General features: G+C 43.9%; 4 protein-coding genes across 4 annotated transcripts; all 4 read right to left on the bottom strand.

The window, feature by feature from the left end:
* Positions 1-771: 771 nt before the first annotated feature.
* leng1 (leukocyte receptor cluster (LRC) member 1) lies at positions 772-4,589 on the bottom strand. Its single transcript, XM_068755377.1, is given in 7 exon segments — positions 772-1,694; positions 2,344-2,588; positions 2,590-2,706; positions 3,201-3,493; positions 3,726-3,917; positions 4,031-4,164; positions 4,536-4,589. Coding segments are annotated over 5 exon segments (837 nt in total). The 5' UTR covers positions 4,163-4,164; positions 4,536-4,589; the 3' UTR covers positions 772-1,694; positions 2,344-2,485.
* Positions 4,590-4,902: 313 nt separating this feature from the next.
* Positions 4,903-10,168, bottom strand: tmc4 (transmembrane channel-like 4). The gene is given in 16 exon segments (XM_068760352.1): positions 4,903-5,254; positions 5,379-5,457; positions 5,617-5,772; positions 5,926-6,095; positions 6,097-6,340; positions 6,447-6,544; positions 6,840-6,966; positions 7,123-7,280; positions 7,358-7,516; positions 7,584-7,731; positions 7,809-7,954; positions 8,535-8,620; positions 9,192-9,341; positions 9,444-9,592; positions 9,801-9,985; positions 10,112-10,168. Coding segments are annotated over 16 exon segments (2,202 nt in total). The 3' UTR covers positions 4,903-5,164.
* Positions 10,169-10,607: 439 nt separating this feature from the next.
* On the bottom strand, positions 10,608-16,008 carry mboat7 (membrane bound O-acyltransferase domain containing 7). The gene is made up of 9 exons (XM_068760205.1): positions 15,928-16,008; positions 15,154-15,243; positions 14,731-14,860; positions 14,335-14,461; positions 14,082-14,238; positions 13,550-13,745; positions 13,141-13,293; positions 12,835-13,011; positions 10,608-12,199 (listed from the first exon to the last, which is right to left on the bottom strand). Exons 2-9 carry the CDS (start codon positions 15,227-15,229, stop codon positions 11,815-11,817), a joined length of 1,401 nt encoding a protein of 466 aa, XP_068616306.1. The 5' UTR covers positions 15,230-15,243; positions 15,928-16,008; the 3' UTR covers positions 10,608-11,814.
* Positions 16,009-16,187: 179 nt separating this feature from the next.
* On the bottom strand, positions 16,188-18,190 carry rps9 (ribosomal protein S9). Its single transcript, XM_068757711.1, has 5 exons — positions 18,146-18,190; positions 17,445-17,554; positions 17,238-17,360; positions 16,871-17,057; positions 16,188-16,433 (listed from the first exon to the last, which is right to left on the bottom strand). The coding sequence occupies exons 2-5, from the start codon at positions 17,539-17,541 to the stop codon at positions 16,256-16,258; spliced, it is 585 nt and encodes a 194-aa protein (XP_068613812.1). The 5' UTR covers positions 17,542-17,554; positions 18,146-18,190; the 3' UTR covers positions 16,188-16,255.
* Between the last annotated feature and the right edge of the window lie 362 nt (positions 18,191-18,552).

Raw genomic sequence — 18,552 nt, 5'->3', positions numbered from 1 at the left:
AAGCTCGTCTCACAGAAGGTAGGAACACAATGCTTCACATATCCATGTAAAAACCTTTCAAATGTATTTAGAGTCATAGTGTGTGTCTGATATTCAGTTTTCTATTGTTGTTTCCAGTGTAATTACCAGTTGCACCTTAATTCTAATATTGCAGCTTGGCATTTGTTCCAACACCTTTGTTAATGTAGATTACAGATCAACATGTTTGTGGCGACCAGATCAATATGAATAAAGTTACTCTATGGGTTCATCAGATTGTCCACCTCTGCTGAGAAGCTCTTCTGTCGGCCGTGTAGCCAGGCTGTGCTGCTTTGTCTGCCTTTGTGTTGCCCTTTCATTGTATTCTTCATGATCAGGGTGTCGTCCGAGGTGCACAGTGACTCTTGTAGCTGTGACAGAAACTCCTTGATTTCTGCACTGCTTGCTGCAAGCACACACATGTTTTGCTGTTGTATTCTGACGTGTTTGCTCCTAAACATCTTCCTGAATACTGAAGTTGTGTTTGCTGTTCGGACTAATTCTTCAGTGACATGGGGCTTTTTAGAAACGCCACTATTTACTCAACTTGTGATATTTTTTAAATATCAGAAAGTATTAAGACCAGTATTTGCAACCAAAAGCCAGATCAAATTTGACTGCGTTATTCTATAAGGAACTTCCAACATGTGCGGTCAGCAGCAGCAAATGTTGGCTAAAACAAACTAATCCTTCTCACCTCCGTCTTTCTGTAGGATGCTCGTTCAGGAGGAAGCAGCACTAGTTTGTCTGGATGTGTTTGACACAGTTCAGAGTGAGCGGCGCTTGGTGGACATCGAGTAACACGTCTGTGGGATGCAGCAAGGCGAAGATGGAGAGAGCCAAGTCAAATTTGGGGGAATTTATTTAAGCATCAAAGTTTAGAGCCCGAGTTGAAAACTTTGGCCTTATCTTATCTGAACTTTATGCCGAGTAGACTTTTTTCCGATGGTTGTCTTTTCTTAACGCGTCTAAAGAGATTCATAGTCAACATTATGAATCCAAGTAACATTCAAACGTCAACAGTTTGATATATTTACTTTTTATAAAACTGCAATTAAAAACCACTTACTTTTCCATTAATTAATATCGCCATTAGCCCGAGTGCCAACGACATAATGTCCATCGTACGTAATAAATGTAACGGCTGACAAGTTGTTGGACTAACAGTGCAGCAATTAAAAACCACGTACTTTTCTATTTGTTAATCCAGTCGTTGCCATGAGCTGGCGATAAGTGACCACAGCTTCCACATCTTAACGCAATCATTTATTTTGTCTCGCCATAAAAAAAGGCTCTGAACAGAAGAAGCAACATTCTTCACTATAATGTGAAAACAGAACATGTCACACACACAGAGAAATTAAAACCCTTATTTATTTTTTGAGATGGATTTAGTTCAAGCATGAGTTGGCTATAGTGTCAGAACCCGATCTAGGATCTGAACCCAAATGCACGACTCCAGGGAAAGTTCAATTCAAGAACTTTAGTAAAGGGAGGCGGCGTCCAGCTGCTGCTCACAATAGTCGACACCCCAGGGTTTGGCGATGCTGGCAGCCGATCATCGACCACATAGACAGCAAGTTTGAGGACTGCCTGAACCCGGAGTCTCGGGTGAACAGACCAGGACCATGCAGGTGAGGAAAATGATGCCTCCAATTACGCCACCTATGACAGCTCTAGAGGACATAAAGAGAGATTCACAGCAGGGATTTAATATTTAATCTCACAGTTGCATTCATTAAAAATCAGCAGTTTAACACTCTGCTGTGGAAGCACTTAGTTTCAAAAGAACATTAATAATTTGCAAATTTAACAGTCCCGGTGCTTCAAATATGAAAGCAGAAAAATCCTCCGATTCAGATCCATTAAATTTACATTTTCTGAGTCACCCCACCCAACCGGACGTGGAGAAAGCAAAGTGGAACTCCATCCTTACCTGCTGTCTCCGTCTCCCCCCTTGTCCCAATAATAAAGAGCGTCTCCTTGCCTTCCTTGTTGTGCTCCCCTCGGATCTCCTCCTCCTCCTCCCCCCCCTGCGCTCTAATCCGTAATTAAACGCGGTGCGTGATGTTCCATTGTGCATCCTGCGTCCACCAGCTGTGCACACGCACACGCATCTGCGTGGAGCATCAGCCCCGCTCCTCCCGCTATGTTTATCGATCAAATATAGATTTTTTAAATCTCTTTAAGTATCTATTTAGTATTTATAGGCATGAACATGTCCTTTTCAATAAAATGTAAATGTCAAACATAAAGTGAGTACCTCATTTGTTTCGTGTGACTCCGGTGTTTTTATAAAGGCTATTAAACCATGTGGAATCTCACCTTTTATTTGGCTTGGACCAGATATCTGCTTCTTGTGTAAACAGTCACACCAGAATTCATTTGGGTTTTTGTCCCACTGCACAAAAATCACATAAAGAACTGCAACACGTATCCACTAACAGCCCAACACAACAAAGACCGCTCATGACTTTAATATCTCCTCCCTCCAGCTCTCTCGATCTCGCCTTTGTCGCTTCCGAGCTAGCTCTGGGAAGTACGCGCTGTTGTACGGCCTCTCCCTGTCGGGCCTCCCTCCTCGGCGCTCCGCCCTCGCCTCCCTTCCTCTGCTCCAGCAGGGCCTGAGTCCTCCTCCTTTCCTCAGCCTCCCTCTGCAGCCGCTCGGCACGTAACATTTCTATGGAGCTAAGAAAACAAGAAAAAGTCAAACATATTATACTAATATTATTATAGTCACAACTTCAAAACTTATTGACCGGCATCCTGGAACTAATCACAGTGTAAAACATCACCAAGTAGTTTATCAAATATATTATTGGCTTGCTTCAAACGATGTTTTATGAAGAGTTAGATGAACTAAAAACATTGTTCTTCATTAACCCGTTCAGAGACTTGACGAGGAAAATATGAGGCAACCAGTCACATGACACTTAATATTACATGCTAGCAGTTTCCCCTTGTTTGCAGGTCTTATGCTAACCTACGCTAACCTGCTGGTGGATTCACTTACAGATTTAGCATCTCAATGTGAAAGTGGAATCAAGCTTCTCATTTAAATGTTTTTAAGCGCATGAATAGGTGCATCTGACTAATCCTTAGTATTATAGTATTATTGAGGGATAAAACCAACCAAAAATATTAATTCTTATTATACTCGAAGTAACAAGAAACTTTCTCACCACTCTCCACTGCTCCTCTTTTCTCTCTTCTCCCATGTCTTGCTCCTGTGGTTCTTTTTCTCCTTCCCAACAAGCGCTTTCTTCATATCTTTCAAAGGATCTAAACTATCTTTCAGCCTGCGATCTCTCTTCTCTCGCTCCTCTTCACTTATTCCCTTCCTCTTTTCTGTCCTCTCTTCGCTCTCTTTCTTCTCTTCTTTTTCGTTGCCGGTTTTCATGTACCACGGCGTAACCTCGGTCCCGGGCTGGGGACCTAGAGACACGAGCAGGCCGATGGCTCGTTCCTGCTTCTCCTGCAGAAAGCAACAGGGAAAAGCCACGGAAATGAAAGGCTGTGGCGTCAACAGCGCAAAACTACGGTGCAAATGAATGAATGAATGAATGAATGAATGAATATACCAGGACACGATCGAAAGGTTAAGGATGTGCAGAAACAAATGTTAAATTCAAACCAGTTTCTGTAAACGGTTGTAGCCGTGATCCTATGAACGCTGCGAGATCCCGATGCCACAGAACCACCGTCACCTTTTCATCTTTCTTTTCTTGGAGGTACTCCTCATTCCCTTTCTTCTCAGAGGACTCTTCCAGTGGGAAAAGATTGAGATGCTCAAGAACTCCGCTTCCTCCTCTACCTTCGGCATCATCATCCTCAGCATCCTGTTTTCCTCCTGGCTGAAGAGCAGCTTGTGATTTTCTTCTCAGATATGCTGTACGTGCCTGAGGGGAGGGGAGGACACGACAGGGAACGGGGTGAGCTCGGGTATCGGCTGTGCAAAACTCAGACAATATTATCTATCTGCCATCATCATCATCATCATCATCATCATCACCTCCTGCTCAGCACGCTCCACCCGACGCTGCGCCTCGCGTTCCTCCTCCGCTGCCTGAGCTTCGTCCTTGCGCACACGCGCAACGTTGTCTTTGTTGCGGACGTGCCAGCTCTTCTTTGGTAGAATATTCATGCCTTTCGTGGAAGAGAATCGATACTGGTTGTGAGGAGTTAGCTAGCTTACCAGTGTGGGTGTCGATTTGAAGTGGAAACAAGGGCGACAAAAATATAGATTTATAGATAAAACCGACAAGTTTAGGATCTGAAGAAATCAGTAGGGCTAAAACTTAAATATAAATACAGAAAACACCGTACTGCCAGTGATCTGGTCTGCTGATGGGGTTTTTTTTTTTTTGCAGTTAAGCTAACATTAACAGATTCACCACTTCCCATCCGCGCCTTTACGTTGAGGAAACATCTGCGAGCAGATACATGTAACGACTTCAAGACAAAGCACTAATTTAAACAATTCCACATTTAACACATGGCGTAGGTACTGTACCTACCTTATTAGGAAGGGAGCAGCTCTTGCTAGCGGCAACAGGAACAAGTACTTGATGTAAACAGGAAGTAAATGTAACACATTCTGCAGTGCCGCGATTTCACCGGTAGAGGGCGACACGCCCCGCTTTTACCCTTCGCCTCATTAGGTGACGCCCACTTTTCTTCTGTACTTAAGATACCTTGAAATGTGGCTGACGCATTTTTTATGGCCCAATTTTTATTCAAAATTGCGTTTAAAGACAATATTTTTTATCAAAATTATGACGAATATTAATTGTAGGTCATTCAAACACCACCAACAACAATAACTTAGTTCCAGGCATGTTTTAATACCTATGGAGTTAGAAGTATGAGCCATCAAGTGCCTTCTTGGTTTATTATGTTAAAAAAAAAACAAATACAGTCAATGCATTCCAAATTTTAGGACAGAACAGGTAAAACATTTCATTTTTAACAAAGGAAGACTATTCATGGTTGTTATGTGTGTCTATATGTTATTTAACCATATACACTTAGCAGAATAATAATGATAAGGTTGACTTTTCCTTTTTTAATTTCCTTTGAAAAAGGAAATTTCATGCTAATAGAAATAATGTAGGTTGTAGAAACTGAACAGTTAATTATGCAACGTTCAGTCTTGTTCTGCTGCAGCATCTTTTGGTATCTGAAGTTGACTCAGCACCTCAATTTGCTTGACCAAAAACTGCTTGTCACGGCCCGCCTGCAAACCAAAGACCCACCAGTGCATTAATGAAACGGAATACTTTTGTTTATTAGGAACTCAAAATTTAGAGTCCCACTAATATTTGCTTAACAATACAGCATACAGATCAAATTCAACTTACCAGTTTAAGCTGAGCTCTTAGCAGAGCAACACTTTTCCCATAGACAGATGCTAAGGCTACAAAATAACACATCATCACACTGGCAGGAAGAAAGGAGACGTGATTATACACCACAAAACAGACTGTGAAGGATTATATAATATGGCGGTACTGTGTGGGCTGCATTCTATATTTATGTACAAGTAAAGTACTGTGTGCTCCAGAATGAGGATCGTACAGAGAGCACAAGGCCACTCACCAGAAGCACACAAACAGAGGGATGGAGAATGCCTGGGAACCGATGAAGAAGAGAAAACTTTGTGAGATTTCAGCGAGGCTGTTGAAAGAGTTTGGAACAATCGTCCACATGTTGGGGAAGAAACGGAAAGGACCACATCCCATTGATGGATGAAGCCTGGGTGTAAAGGAACAAAGAAATCCGTGATTCTGCTGTGCCGAGACAGCAAAACCCTCATTTTAACTCCATTTTCACAGAAGTCATCTGTCACTCTCAGTGCTAGAATAAAACACACTTCTGTAATGATCATTGAAGAGGAGAAGCACTCACACAGCAACACTATAAACCATGACAGCCATGGCCAATCCCCAGCCGAAGAGGAGTACCACCAGAAAAAAGAAGGTGGAGGTGGTGGAGCGAAATGTCTTCCGGGCCGGGCGGCAGTTGTAGAAGAGGGTGATCTGAGGGGAAACAGTGATAGGGAGAAAACCAAAGCACGGTTCTGGTGAGGGATTCACTCCATTCTATGAAAGTCCCACTGTGCTAAAGCGACATCTTCACCTTCTTGATGTAGAAGAGGATGACAAACTTGATCGTGTTGATGAAAGGCAGTAGGGGGCAGAAAAGAGCTCCGGTCCAAACCACAGTCTGGCCATAAATCAGTCCGAGGACATTGGAGGAAACTACAAACTCCTGCCGACCGAACCACTGAGCCAGCTTACTGGACGAGTTATCCACCACCATCCTGATGCAGGCGTTAAAAAACACAGCACAGCCCCAGGGCTCTGTGTCTCTCCACACAATGATGCAACACAATCTCACAGATGTTGTTTGCAGTGTGTTTTTTTTACCTGCGAGGAATTTCCACCAGGACGAGCAGAGCAATGTTGACGAGGAGATCGAACAAGGTCAGCTTGTACATCTCCTGTCCGAGACGCGTTTCCCAGCACTGCAAAATGATTTATATCTATGTCCTCATCGCTGGCAGATTTCATATAGATTTTATTTTCTAATGAAACTGTGCATAAAATCAATAGATCATGAGCTTGTCAATGAAAAAAACAGATGCAGATGTTGAAATATAGTGTCATACATTGTGATTCGCTCATTCTTTTCTTATTTTTCTCAAGCTACCTTCCCTTTAACAGCTTGGAACATTCTTCAGCACTGTTTCGCAAGAAGAAGCATCTAAAACAACAATTCACATTCATAAGAGTCGTCTGTGTGTTTTAAACAGCGATTACTTGGTAGACTTTATAGTTGTATTGGCACAGTTCACAGTCGCCGATGTTTGTGTCGCCGTCGCAGGTGATCTGACGCCACAGGGTGAAGAGAAGAACGCCCAGACTGACCAGGCGAAGGAACACTGCCCTGTGGAGCAGAAATATCTCGTCAGACAACTTACTTTATTGATTCCGCGCAATCGGAGACGACTTCAAATAAGTTGTAGATAGATTCTCCACAACATTGATTACAAAAACAAATGAACTAAAAGCAAATCGCTGCCACAGAGACACCAGTGCAAACCTTATTAGCGCCACTATGACAGTAGTGCTGGGGGTATATCGCTCTGCCAGGGCGATCAGGTCACACAGCAGCGGCACCACAAAGTTCCCAGCAGTGATGACGATGGAAGGCAGATACTCAAAGATCAAACCCAGAACGCCTTCCTGGTCACTCCTTCCCTTTTTTTTTTTGTAAGAAAGAGGAGCCAAAAGATCATCCAAGACTTAAAGACCCCCATCAGCATCATATCATTTACCTGACTGAAGTTAGTGGCGAGGAAAATGCCATAGAACGCTGCTGTAATGAGGCCAAGCGCAACAAAGAACATCAAAACACGGAGAGAGTATAAAATAACTCTTTGGCCCAAAGTCAGAGTGGCGGCTCTTTTCTTCAGGCTCTCCTCCTCCAGGTCCACCTGACAGAGAAAAGACGAAACTATTGTTATCTGAAAGCAGGGAATAGGAATAAAACTTTCCTCCCACCTGCAGCCTGTAGTGAATATTCTTCTGCTTCAGTTTGGTGGCCCGCTCTCCGAGGCAGCCGTAGTCCCAGCCCGTGAACACTATCACGCTGTAGATGCCCACAGCGTGGCTTCCCTTTGCCACGGCCACTCGGGCCGCAGTGCCCACGCTGTGCGAGGACAACCGGAGCGATGAAATGCCTGAGCCGTCACTAAAGACAGCGCACAAATACAGAACAGCGCCTACCGTGCTGTCATGCAAATGAAGCAAAAGGCAAAGTAGAAGGCGGCGGTGAGGAGGTACGCCAGGGGGATGCTGTAGGAGAAGTTCCCGTCCTCTGCCACGGTGTTGTTGTAGTAGCCGTAAAACATGTATGAATACTCCATAAAACCCTGAAGACGAGAGGAGAGGACCGTCATCAGGCATCTCTGGTGCACTGAACCATCCAGGGATGCAAATTAAAATGTGCTTTCATCAGCAGTTAATATAGTAGGATCATGGGGAAGCAGATCTGACGCTACTATTACAACAGGTTTTTTCTTCAGTATCCCATCATGGGTTTTTTACAGCATTTTTAACTTTATAGCCGACTTTTTTCATGTCATAAGAAAATGGACTCAAATGTATCATTATAACAACAAACCTTTCTTTTTACATTGACAAGTGTTCTTTTTCTACTGTGAAAATTAATGTGATAACTTGTTATTGTTTCTGACATTAAACCCAAAACAAAAAGTTAACCTCATTATATCAATAAACCATAATCCTCAAAATAGCTATTCTCTGTAGGAGATGTGAAATTTACATTTTAGTAGTAATAAAGACATTATAAAATTACGCGTTTCTTTTATGTATATCATGATGTTTTGAAAGATTAAAAAAAATCTAAAAAGTCTAGGAGGAAAGAATCGTCGTCCAGAGAAGGATGCTGCTTAAATCTAAACAGGCCAGTGTGATGCTGCATTTTCTCACCGTTCCTGAAAGTAAATCAAGGATGTAATAGTAGAACAAGACCACGCCTTGATGATTCGGGTTATAATCCATGCACTCCTCCGGACCTGGGAAAGACCAGAGTGGGAAAACTTTATTTCCTTCATCTTTCTAAATATAAAGGTCACATAGTTCTCTTAATATTGAATCGAAAAAGAGGAGAGTAATAACTGGAGTGACGGTGAAATTCTTTCCTGCGGCTCACTTTATAGCAAAGCCAGGGAATCCTTTTCTCTGCACAGTCTTGTAGATGATTCTGGATTCCTCACACATCGTCAAATATCAGTGGGCGATGTATGATTAAGAGGAGAAATGTTCCTTGTGAAAATGATACGACTATTTTAAGGTTGTAGCATAGGTAGGACAGTTCCTGGTTGGATATGATAACATCTGAACATTATAATGTCTGCATTTTAAAGCAGAGAGATTAATCCAGTTTTATTTATATACTGTTTTGTTCTCTCATGCGCCAGTGACCATTTCTCTGGATTATTTCTGAAGGGAATTCTGCAGCTGGTGTTGCTGTCACTGGAGAAGTAGCAGACTGGAACAGGCTGTTGCCTGGAAACTGATGCACCAAACTGTGAGGATTTGGGTTAAATGAGAAACCATGAACCGTAGCGTAGATGAGTTATTTACCAGTGCTGTTAACGAGGCCAGTCCCAACAGATCGGAAGATAATGCTGGGAATGAAAACAAATCCTGCGATTAGCAGAAATGAAAGAAAATTCAGCAAAACCAAGAATCGCAGGAAGACGAAGAAGGACTGGACGCCACCTCCAAAATGCCCTGTGTGGGGGAAAATAAAATGCATGAAGTCTATAGCAATAGATGGAGTATATTATCTCTATGCACTCTAACAAATGCAACAATCAGCAATAGAAGCTCTACCTCCGATCTTTTGCAGCGATTTCCTCCAAAGGATGAAAAGACAGAGAAATTCCCTGCTGCCGTCTTTGAGTGCACGCAGAGATTTGGACTTCTTCCTGTTCCAGGACTCCTTATTGGAAACCACTGGGACCTGCTTTTGCTGCAACTGCCTGCAATGGACAAGATACACGTTTTACTACTCTGGAAAGCTGGAAAGTAGCTGTAGATGAGACAAATAAATCTGTGAATATTCCAACTTTGATGCTTAAATTCCTATTTTTATTTTGTGGAATAAGTCTGGTGGGGATTTTTAACTCAGAACATTTAAAAATAAACCAACAAAAAGAAGCACCAAACTGTCAGAAGTAGTTTTTGTACCGCACGGCTCTTTTCAGCGCCATGGGCAGAGGACTGCTCCTGAGGTCCGGGGGCCGCCCACTGTCCACCTCTTCATCTTCACCTGCTGACGACGAGCTCCGGCTGACCTGAGGGCAATTCTGATCGGACCCCCGAGGTGAAGCCCACCGTGACCTCAGTGACTGCTGGTCCCCTGGGTATCCATACTCTGGGATAAACCAGTAAAGTTAAAGGCCGAAATGATGAAACAGCACATCAGGATTGTCCTTCAGACATTCGGCGGATTCTACTCTCTACGTGTTTCAAGTGAGCAAATATTAGCCAACAGACACACCTTCGGCATCGTCATTCTCCTGAATCGAGGCTTGTCTCTCTGGTTCAACGGCCATTTCTGCTGCAGGTTAACTCAACCGACTTTCTTCCGTTGCTGCTTTACAGACGAGTCCAAAATAAAACACTGGGATCCAGCCGGACCAGCAGGAAACGCTGCCTATCTAGGCAACCCGTCCTTGTTGTCTCCTCTCATGGACTTTACTCCCTTTGTTAATCACCACACAGGCACTTCCTTATATGGGTTAACCCATTATTCCCAAGCGGACTGTTCAGTTCCGTAGCCGAAAGCACTGCAAAGACTAAAAACTTGAATGCTGGAATCAAACAACAAAGTGGAGAAAACTAATCCTATTCACTAATCCCGGAGTTTAAATAATATCCCCCTCTGACAACTGGAGAAAAGTGTAGTTGTGACTTTCGTAATGAACAAATAATCCCCAGATAATTTCACTAGCAGGAAGAAGAAAAACAAAGGAAACACAAGTGACACACAGGAAATGCTGTTCTGTATTCCACAATGTAATATTGTTATAAAGGAGGGAGTCTTACAGTCGGTGTTGTTTGTGAAGCAAAACACAAAAGACCAAACAAAAGGCTGAAAATGATCTCAACTGGAGACCAGCAATCAACAGGGGGGGACGAGAACCATCATAGCCCATCAACAGGGCTGGGCTTTGGCACACAGACGGAGAGGCAACACACAAAATCAATTTTCATAAAACACATTTGGTGATTAAGACACACTCGTATATAAAACAAAGACCAAACAGGAAGGAGTGAATTCTGCACGTTTCCCATTCTAATGAACAGTTTGTTGAGGTTAGGGCCGTCTGATAGCTCCTATAGATCATAGAACAATTTAATAATGTAATATCTCTGCTGTGAGCATACGTTTGTGCTCCTGTGCCGTTCCTCACGGCTTCAGCTCGGCAGCTTGTTGTATTAAATGTTTGGTCCCAACCCTGAATGGTCCGCTATGGCAGTACAGACATTTTGGATTCACAGGATTGACGGCGTAAAAACGGAACTGTTCAGCAAATAAAAAGAGGAATGATATCATGCTGAAAAACATTTTTTTTTTTATAAAGACTAATTCTAACATAGTTGAAAATTGTAAGTAGGCAGTAATCCAGACGTCAGCTGCGGGTTGTTTTGCTGTTGACCCAAAGCAGTTGGAACTGAACTCCACCATGCATGATTAAATAATATCTGCAGACAATAAAGGCTGCAGTTCTGACTTAAACTTAATTCCATTTAGATTGTTTGTGTAAAAAAAACAGTGAAGGTGCCGATCCAAGATGCAAAATGGCAGTAGAACGTTTTGATTTTCACAGTAAATAAAAAAGATTTTTTGGGGAATCGGTGTCACAGAGGCACAGAAAAACCGATGACGGCGCAACTTAACTATTTACAAACCAGTTGCCTGTCACTGTTACTCAAGCAACGTTCAGCGAGCTCAAACGGTCCTCTCCCAGTGTTCCCATTACCTGTAACTTTTATAACCAGTTTTAACATGCTGCATTTTAAATTACAGTGAGTTATGTCCGGACATTTTACCACAAGAAATCCATTTAGACCTGTACTTGGATAGATTGAGTGTTGCTGCAATCAGCCTTAGTAATTCACTCTGGGCATTGAAGTAAAAATATTTCAGTCCAGTTTTTTTATATATATATATATATATATATATATATAACCCCATTCAGTCATTTTTTTCTCCAGTCTTCTCTCCTTTCTCTTCCTTGTTTACTTTCCTCCCGTCCCTTTTCCCTCCCTTCAGGGCCCGGCCCACTATGATGCAGCAAACAGCGATGACGTGAACGATGAAGTAGATGGACGTCCAGTAGTTGATGGTGTCGCTGGCCTTCAGCAGCACGAAGCCCATGCACATGTAGTCGTAGGCCCTCATCTTCAGGAACCAGTGAACCCAGTCGAAGACGCTCTGTCCACGAGGACCCAGTTTAGCCCGGACGGAGGCCTCCATCGTGGACTCGGCCGCGATGGACAGAGGGATGGTGAGGAAGGAGAGGTAGTAGCCCGCGTGTAGTCCGTGCCAGTAGGCGCTGATGAACATGGTCCAGCCGGCCCTGAGAGGCACAGACAAAGAAGACAAGTTGAAATCGTTTGATTTAGCGTATCAAAGGTTTACATAAAGAGCAAGAGATTCATAGAGAGCCAATCTGAACTTATCTGCTGACAACTATATAGCCATTATACTATATAATAAGGTTTTGAAATTAAGTGTAAAATATTGTCTGGCATGGCTAATTTCTTTGCATCATAAATGTCCATTGTTGTCTGGAACATCTGAACCAGCAGGTGATCCAATACTCATCCATTATTTCTACTTTAGTGATATTTACCAAAATAAAATCACATCTGGAGTCAGCATTAGTTTTAATAAATGTTTATATTCAGTCTTAACATATTTATTAACCAAAAGCTATCATAGAAAATCAACAGCCTTACTCATTAATGCTTTTATCAGGATTAGTTAAAAAGGTTTAAAAAAAAAAAGTATTTTTCAATTGACCTGAAATAATAACACTGAAATATCAAACTGGCAACAAGACAGAATTACGAAGGAAATAATCTCTGGAGACGCTTGCTGTTATTTTACAATCTAAAACTACGTGTCTCATTAATACATATAACGTCTAAATGTATTCGACAGGGATTTGTGGATTCGGGCTAAGATTCTCACACAAACATTAAGACGCACCTGAGAGTGTAGGATTTGAAGGGGGAATTGGGGTAGATGTAGTGATGCAGCCACCACTGCACGGTCATGTTCCAGTAACGCATGCCGTGTCGGACCTTCACACAGAACTCCGTGTTGTAGCAGTCGATGTTCTGGATGGTCTTGAAGTCATATTTCTCTTCTTCTGAGGGATCAGAACTGAACATGGGGGGGGGGGGGTTGGTTGGAAAAAGAGTTTAAAAATAAATAATGATTTATGAACAAGCAATCATGCAACTTTAAAAAACGTGTAATTTCATGTACTTGCCGGTCCTGTGTTAACGTTACCTGTAATTGACAGTGGGGCCTCCTCCGGGTTTAGACAAAGCCTTTTCTGGGTAGCAGCCCAGACCGGCACTGATGCAGCCAGCCTCAGCGCCGCACCACGCTGCAAAGAAACGCATCCTAAATACGAAGAATACCGCTGTCATGTAGAACAACCTGGCGACAGAGAAAGCAGAAGATGGAACAGGAACTGTCATTTACAGTCAGATGCTTACGGATCGCCATCTTAGTAAACAAATGCAGGAAAAGCAAAGGCGTCAACCTCCGAATACGCTTCTTCAATCTTTAAATTGATCATTGACGTATTTATTATCATCTTTGTTCCATTTGCCTTCCCCTGTGATAATGTACAACCTGTACATTGTGGATTAATAGAACAATCTAGCAAATATTAATGGCAATGTAATTATACCTATAAAAAAAGTTTCTATCCAGGAACTCCTCGGTGCGGACGTAGTTCAGCGGAAAGACAGAGTTCACAGTGATGAACGCCACGCCGTAGACGGGAACCAGCTTCAGGCGCTGAAGACACGGCACCCATCCAGGAAGGGCCTGAGGCTTCGGCTGCTTCAGCCAGTCTACGTACGTTTGGAAGCGAAAGAATGGCCCTGCGCGAAATAGGAGGAGGGGAGTTAAAGGAGTATTGAGAAGACAAGAGATTGACTAAATGGATAAATGTGAAAGAAAAGACAAGAAAGGGCCAAAAAGGAGGACGGTGCGGTTCAGAAAGGAGGGATGAGCAAGGTACAGGAAAACCCGTCGTGATGTCAAACAACACTGAAAATGATTTGGACTCACACAATGTTGGACAAGAGGCAGAGAGTGAGACAAAGAGACACGCAACAGTTAGAGTTTGTGCAAGAGCAAAAACAATTCCGACAACACAAATGAATACAAACGGCTCACACACAAACGGAAGAGGAGTGAAATGTCCACAGACCTACCCGTCATTATACCCACATAACAGTAGCTATAGCACAGAGTGTCGTACAGAGACGGCTCCCGCGACAGCCGTCCAATCACAGGAGACTTGGCGAAAGAGCTGACTTCCTTTTTCTTCTCGAGATGGAAAGTTTGCACCTCGTTGGCGAGACTCACCATCTGAAATCAGAACGATTCGTCAACAGTTGAACACACGTTTCTAGACACGCGCCTCAAACATGCGTGTCCGGCATCCACTGCTGAGGACTTTTGTACCTTGAGAGTGAGAAGCAGCTGGACGGCATTGGCGAACGGCGTCGGCTGTGGGAGGCCGAACCGAGACACCAGTCGGAAGAAGAGGAGGTAGAGAAAGGTCCAGCTGAGACTCAACGCCGGGGCAAGCCTGGCGGATGGAGACACGCGGAGCGAGTGAGTTTACATGTGGCGCCTGCACTCAGCCTCTGGAGGCTAGTTCGCCCACAGCAAATCAACGTTCTCCACTTCACCCTGTCCTTTGCATCGTCCTCCCCAACACCAGCCACTCTCATGTCCTCCCCTCACTCCGTCCATGTATCTTCTCCTGGGTCGACCTCTAGCCCTGTTCCCTGGCAGCTCCACCCTCAGCATCCTTCTACCGATATAGCGTGTCATAAAGGGATATTTGTATCTCACCGCCAGCTGCTCTTTATGATAATCCACGTTCCAATCACTGTCACCAAAGAGTGCAGCGTGTGGATCTGACACGTGGCGATGGTGGCAGAGAGGCCCAGGAGAAGAGCCGCCACCTGCTTCACGGCAGGACCTGCAATGACAGCAAAACCATACGAATAACCATCAATCAAGAAGTTAGTCTCCTCTAGAGGACGCACTGTTCATTTATAAATGTAGTATTACAGCGTGCAGCACGAAGGGTAAGAAATGTTAAAAACAATGACATCACACAAATTCAAAGCACAAGACGAAGGATTCAAGCATGCTGATAAATTAACATGAGATTAAGCAGTAGAAGCCCGAACAGAGGGAAAGATCAATCAAGATAAGATATCAATAATCAAACAACTTGAGTAAAAAGACTGGAGCGACCAAAATACTCACTGAGGTAACGAAAGAGGAATCCAGCCGGAATGGAGGCAGCGAGAATCCCCAGGTACACCTGCTCATCAGAAGACATGGCTCTGCTGAGACCTGTTCACACGCAGAACCGCCAGGAAACCTTTATTTAGCTTGTTTCCAGTTGTATTTTAACATTATCTTCAAGGTTAAATTTATTCTCCTAGATCTGGTTTTGCATTGTCTGCGTGTGAAAATGCATTTGCATTAAAAATAATTTGTTGGGGAGTACTTTATTTTATGCAAGGTGAAATAAAGATTACGGTTTATTGTTGTTGTGACAAATGCACCGCTACCATATAATTATTTACTTCAAATAATTTAGTCTATCTTTTTTCCATATGACGAATTTGCACTTTGTAGATACGTTTTAATTCCCCTCTTTGATCTTTATTGGACTTGAGCTGCAGCAACGCTGATCAGATCTTCCGGACGTCTTTGTATCTGCGGCTCTTCCGCATTGATTGCTGCACGGCGCGTTGTGACATGAAACATTTGGAGCGTTGCCGGAACAGAAACTCGTCCCAGACGCTGATTTTAGTCGCCGTAATTGGGCGTAAATCTTAACGTTCTCGATCAGCTCGGAGATGCGTTGAATCTCACGCAAACACCGAGTTTTAACCATTGCAGTCCAGACGCAACAGTATGCAGCAATGCTACGCTAACGTTAGCACGGAGCCCAAACCAATCACTTTGATTTCCTATTGAACACATTGACCTTTGGGTTCGTTCAGGTGATGAAAAGCTTTTATTACTCACGTCACGGTTCGACGTCCGGTAACTCCGCTAACGCACCGCGGAGACCGGCAGGAATGTAGTTCCCCCCCAATCACCCCGCTGAACGGGCGTGGGATTTACTTCCTGGTTTGAGATTACGTCACCGAGGGGGGTTTGTCCACAAACATGGACTGTACCATTTTACTCAACGGGCAGGGAGCATCGAAACGATTTGAAGCCAGCCGCCTTCAGTATCGCGAAAAACACAAAAGTACAATAAAAAAACTAGGAAAACCAAATCGTCATGTTTGAAACATTTTATTGTAAATTTTCACAGAAGTGTCGGAACACTCCCGGGATGGCATCCATCCTAATCCTCCTCCTCATCATCGGCTCCTCCAGCTCCAGCCTGGCCCTTCTTGGCGTTCTTCCTCTTGACCCGGCCCGGGCGTCCGCCGCCGTACGGAGACCTCAGGGAGAAGTCGATGTGCTTCTGGCTGTCCAGGCGAACCACGAAGGAGGGGATGTTCACCACCTGCTTGCGCACGCTGCGAGACACACAGAGGGGAATCCGAGATTTACATTTGTTTTCCTACACACACAGGTACGCAGGCATTTTACTGCAGGCTTCATTGACGAGGAATTCTTGACACCACAGAAGATCTGAACGTGACGTTGAAATCATCAGCCTGAGTATTCGGTGGAGTAAATACTACAATTGCCCGAGGTGCAATCCTCCGTAACTTACCCGACAACCACAGCAGTTAGGGGCCCCCTCCCCCCACCAGCGGCAGGATTGGCTCTGGGCAATGTCTACTGACAAGGTATACGGTTTTGATACCGAATTGACCTTGGTGAAATGAATTGTCGTCAACAGACATCGTTACAAGCCGATCGTCCTCTGATGGAAGGGGAAGCAGCGACAGTTTCATGAGTCCCTCAACCAAAACGGTCCCCTTCCGTCTTTAAGGGCCTCGGCGCTTACCGGATGTGCCTCTGGCGAATAAGGACACGGGCGTGATGGATGCTCTTGGCGAGTCCGAGCTTGAAGACCTGCGTCTGCAGCCTCCGCTCCAGGAAATCCTCGACCTTCAGACCCAGGATGTAATCGAGCTTCATCTTGCCCTCATCCAGCACGCCGATCCTCACCAGGCGTCTGAGCAGAGCGTTGCCTGGATGAGCAGAGAGACATTTTCAATTCCAAACGGAGGCGCATGGAGTCCGTACGACAGTCGGAATACATCGGCCTCATTGACGAGGAATTCTTGGCACCACTTTCGAGTCTGACACATCGTAGTTAAATCACGGGCCGATAACCTGATCGCATTTGTGTTCGGACTCCATTTCCGTACCTTCAAACAGACGCTTGGGATCCTTTTCATCGAGCGTGAGCAGCTCTCTGGCAGCTTTGCGAATCTTTGCCAACGTGAACTTGACCCTCCACACCTCGCGCTTGTTCCTCAGGCCATACTCGCCTTGGATTAACACACATCACATACGGTTTTAACAAATATAACGTAGATTTAAGCAGCGAGGGTAAAATGTGAATCGCAGCGTACCGATGAGTTTCAACTCCTGGTCGAGACGGGACTTCTCGAAGGGTCGCCGGGGGGTGACGTACGTCTTTCGACAAACCCAACTTCTAGCAACGGGCATGGCGGATTAGAACCTGCAACACCAATGGGTCAGTCAATGGGAGTTAGCAGGAGAGCTAATTGTGAGAGAATGAATACAGCAGCAGTAGATATGCTTATTTAGCACTTAATTTATTGCAGAAATTAAAGTCTACGCTGAATTATCTCCCTTTACGTTTCACCAAACGCGAAACGGCATTTTAATCAGCGTTGTTAAACTATGAACAAGGCCTCCAACGCACTTCGGGGTTAAAGCCTTGCTAATTACAGACCCGTCGAATTTATTACCAAACAAGAAACACGTGCGGAAAATAACTAATTTGCGTCACAAGATACGATCCAATATACGCATTTTCTACTCCAAATAAAAAGGTAAATATTCTTTATAAGCCGGCATTTCGTCATTCTTACGACTAGGCCGCAGCTACTGCGAACCACGTTGTTCAATGTGACAAGCTAGCATTAGCCTAAGCTAGCCCACTTAGCTTTTATTATCGATCAACTACAAAATGCGGAGACAAACACTTGAACGGATCTCCGATCGTAAGACGACAATCTATTCTGCTGCGTTCGATTTAAATGAGCGATTTAAGTGAATCTTGAGCCCACGCAGCCGCTTCACGTACCTGCCTCGCTCAGGCTCGCGCAGAAAAGAGGACGCTGACGGAAGTTCCTATTTTCTTATAGGACTTTTGAAAACACTACATATCCCATCATGCCTCTTGGTCCCCGAACGAATGTTGGGATTTTTTTTTGCTGTCGCACTCTGTTGGTCAAAACGAAAATAGCAGCGAAAAACACCGAGGTCTTCCATAGTACTAGTCAGCAGGAAGGTGTATTGTATTAACATACAGGTATATGAATGAATGAATGAATAAATGAATGAATGCATGAATATATTAAAATGTTATTCTTAATGGTGGTGCACTTATGGATAGGAATTGAATTGCTTGTTTTAGATCCTGGATTTTCTCTCAAACCAAACCCCTGTTGAAAATGTTGTTATTGTGCAAGTGCGTTACGAAGTGTGTAA

This window comes from Brachionichthys hirsutus, chromosome 3 (genome assembly GCF_040956055.1).
Source record: "Brachionichthys hirsutus isolate HB-005 chromosome 3, CSIRO-AGI_Bhir_v1, whole genome shotgun sequence".
NCBI classification, from domain to species: Eukaryota; Metazoa; Chordata; class Actinopteri; order Lophiiformes; family Brachionichthyidae; genus Brachionichthys; species Brachionichthys hirsutus.
Note: the sequence above shows the minus strand (reverse complement) of the source record. Positions and strands in the feature narration are given on the sequence as shown.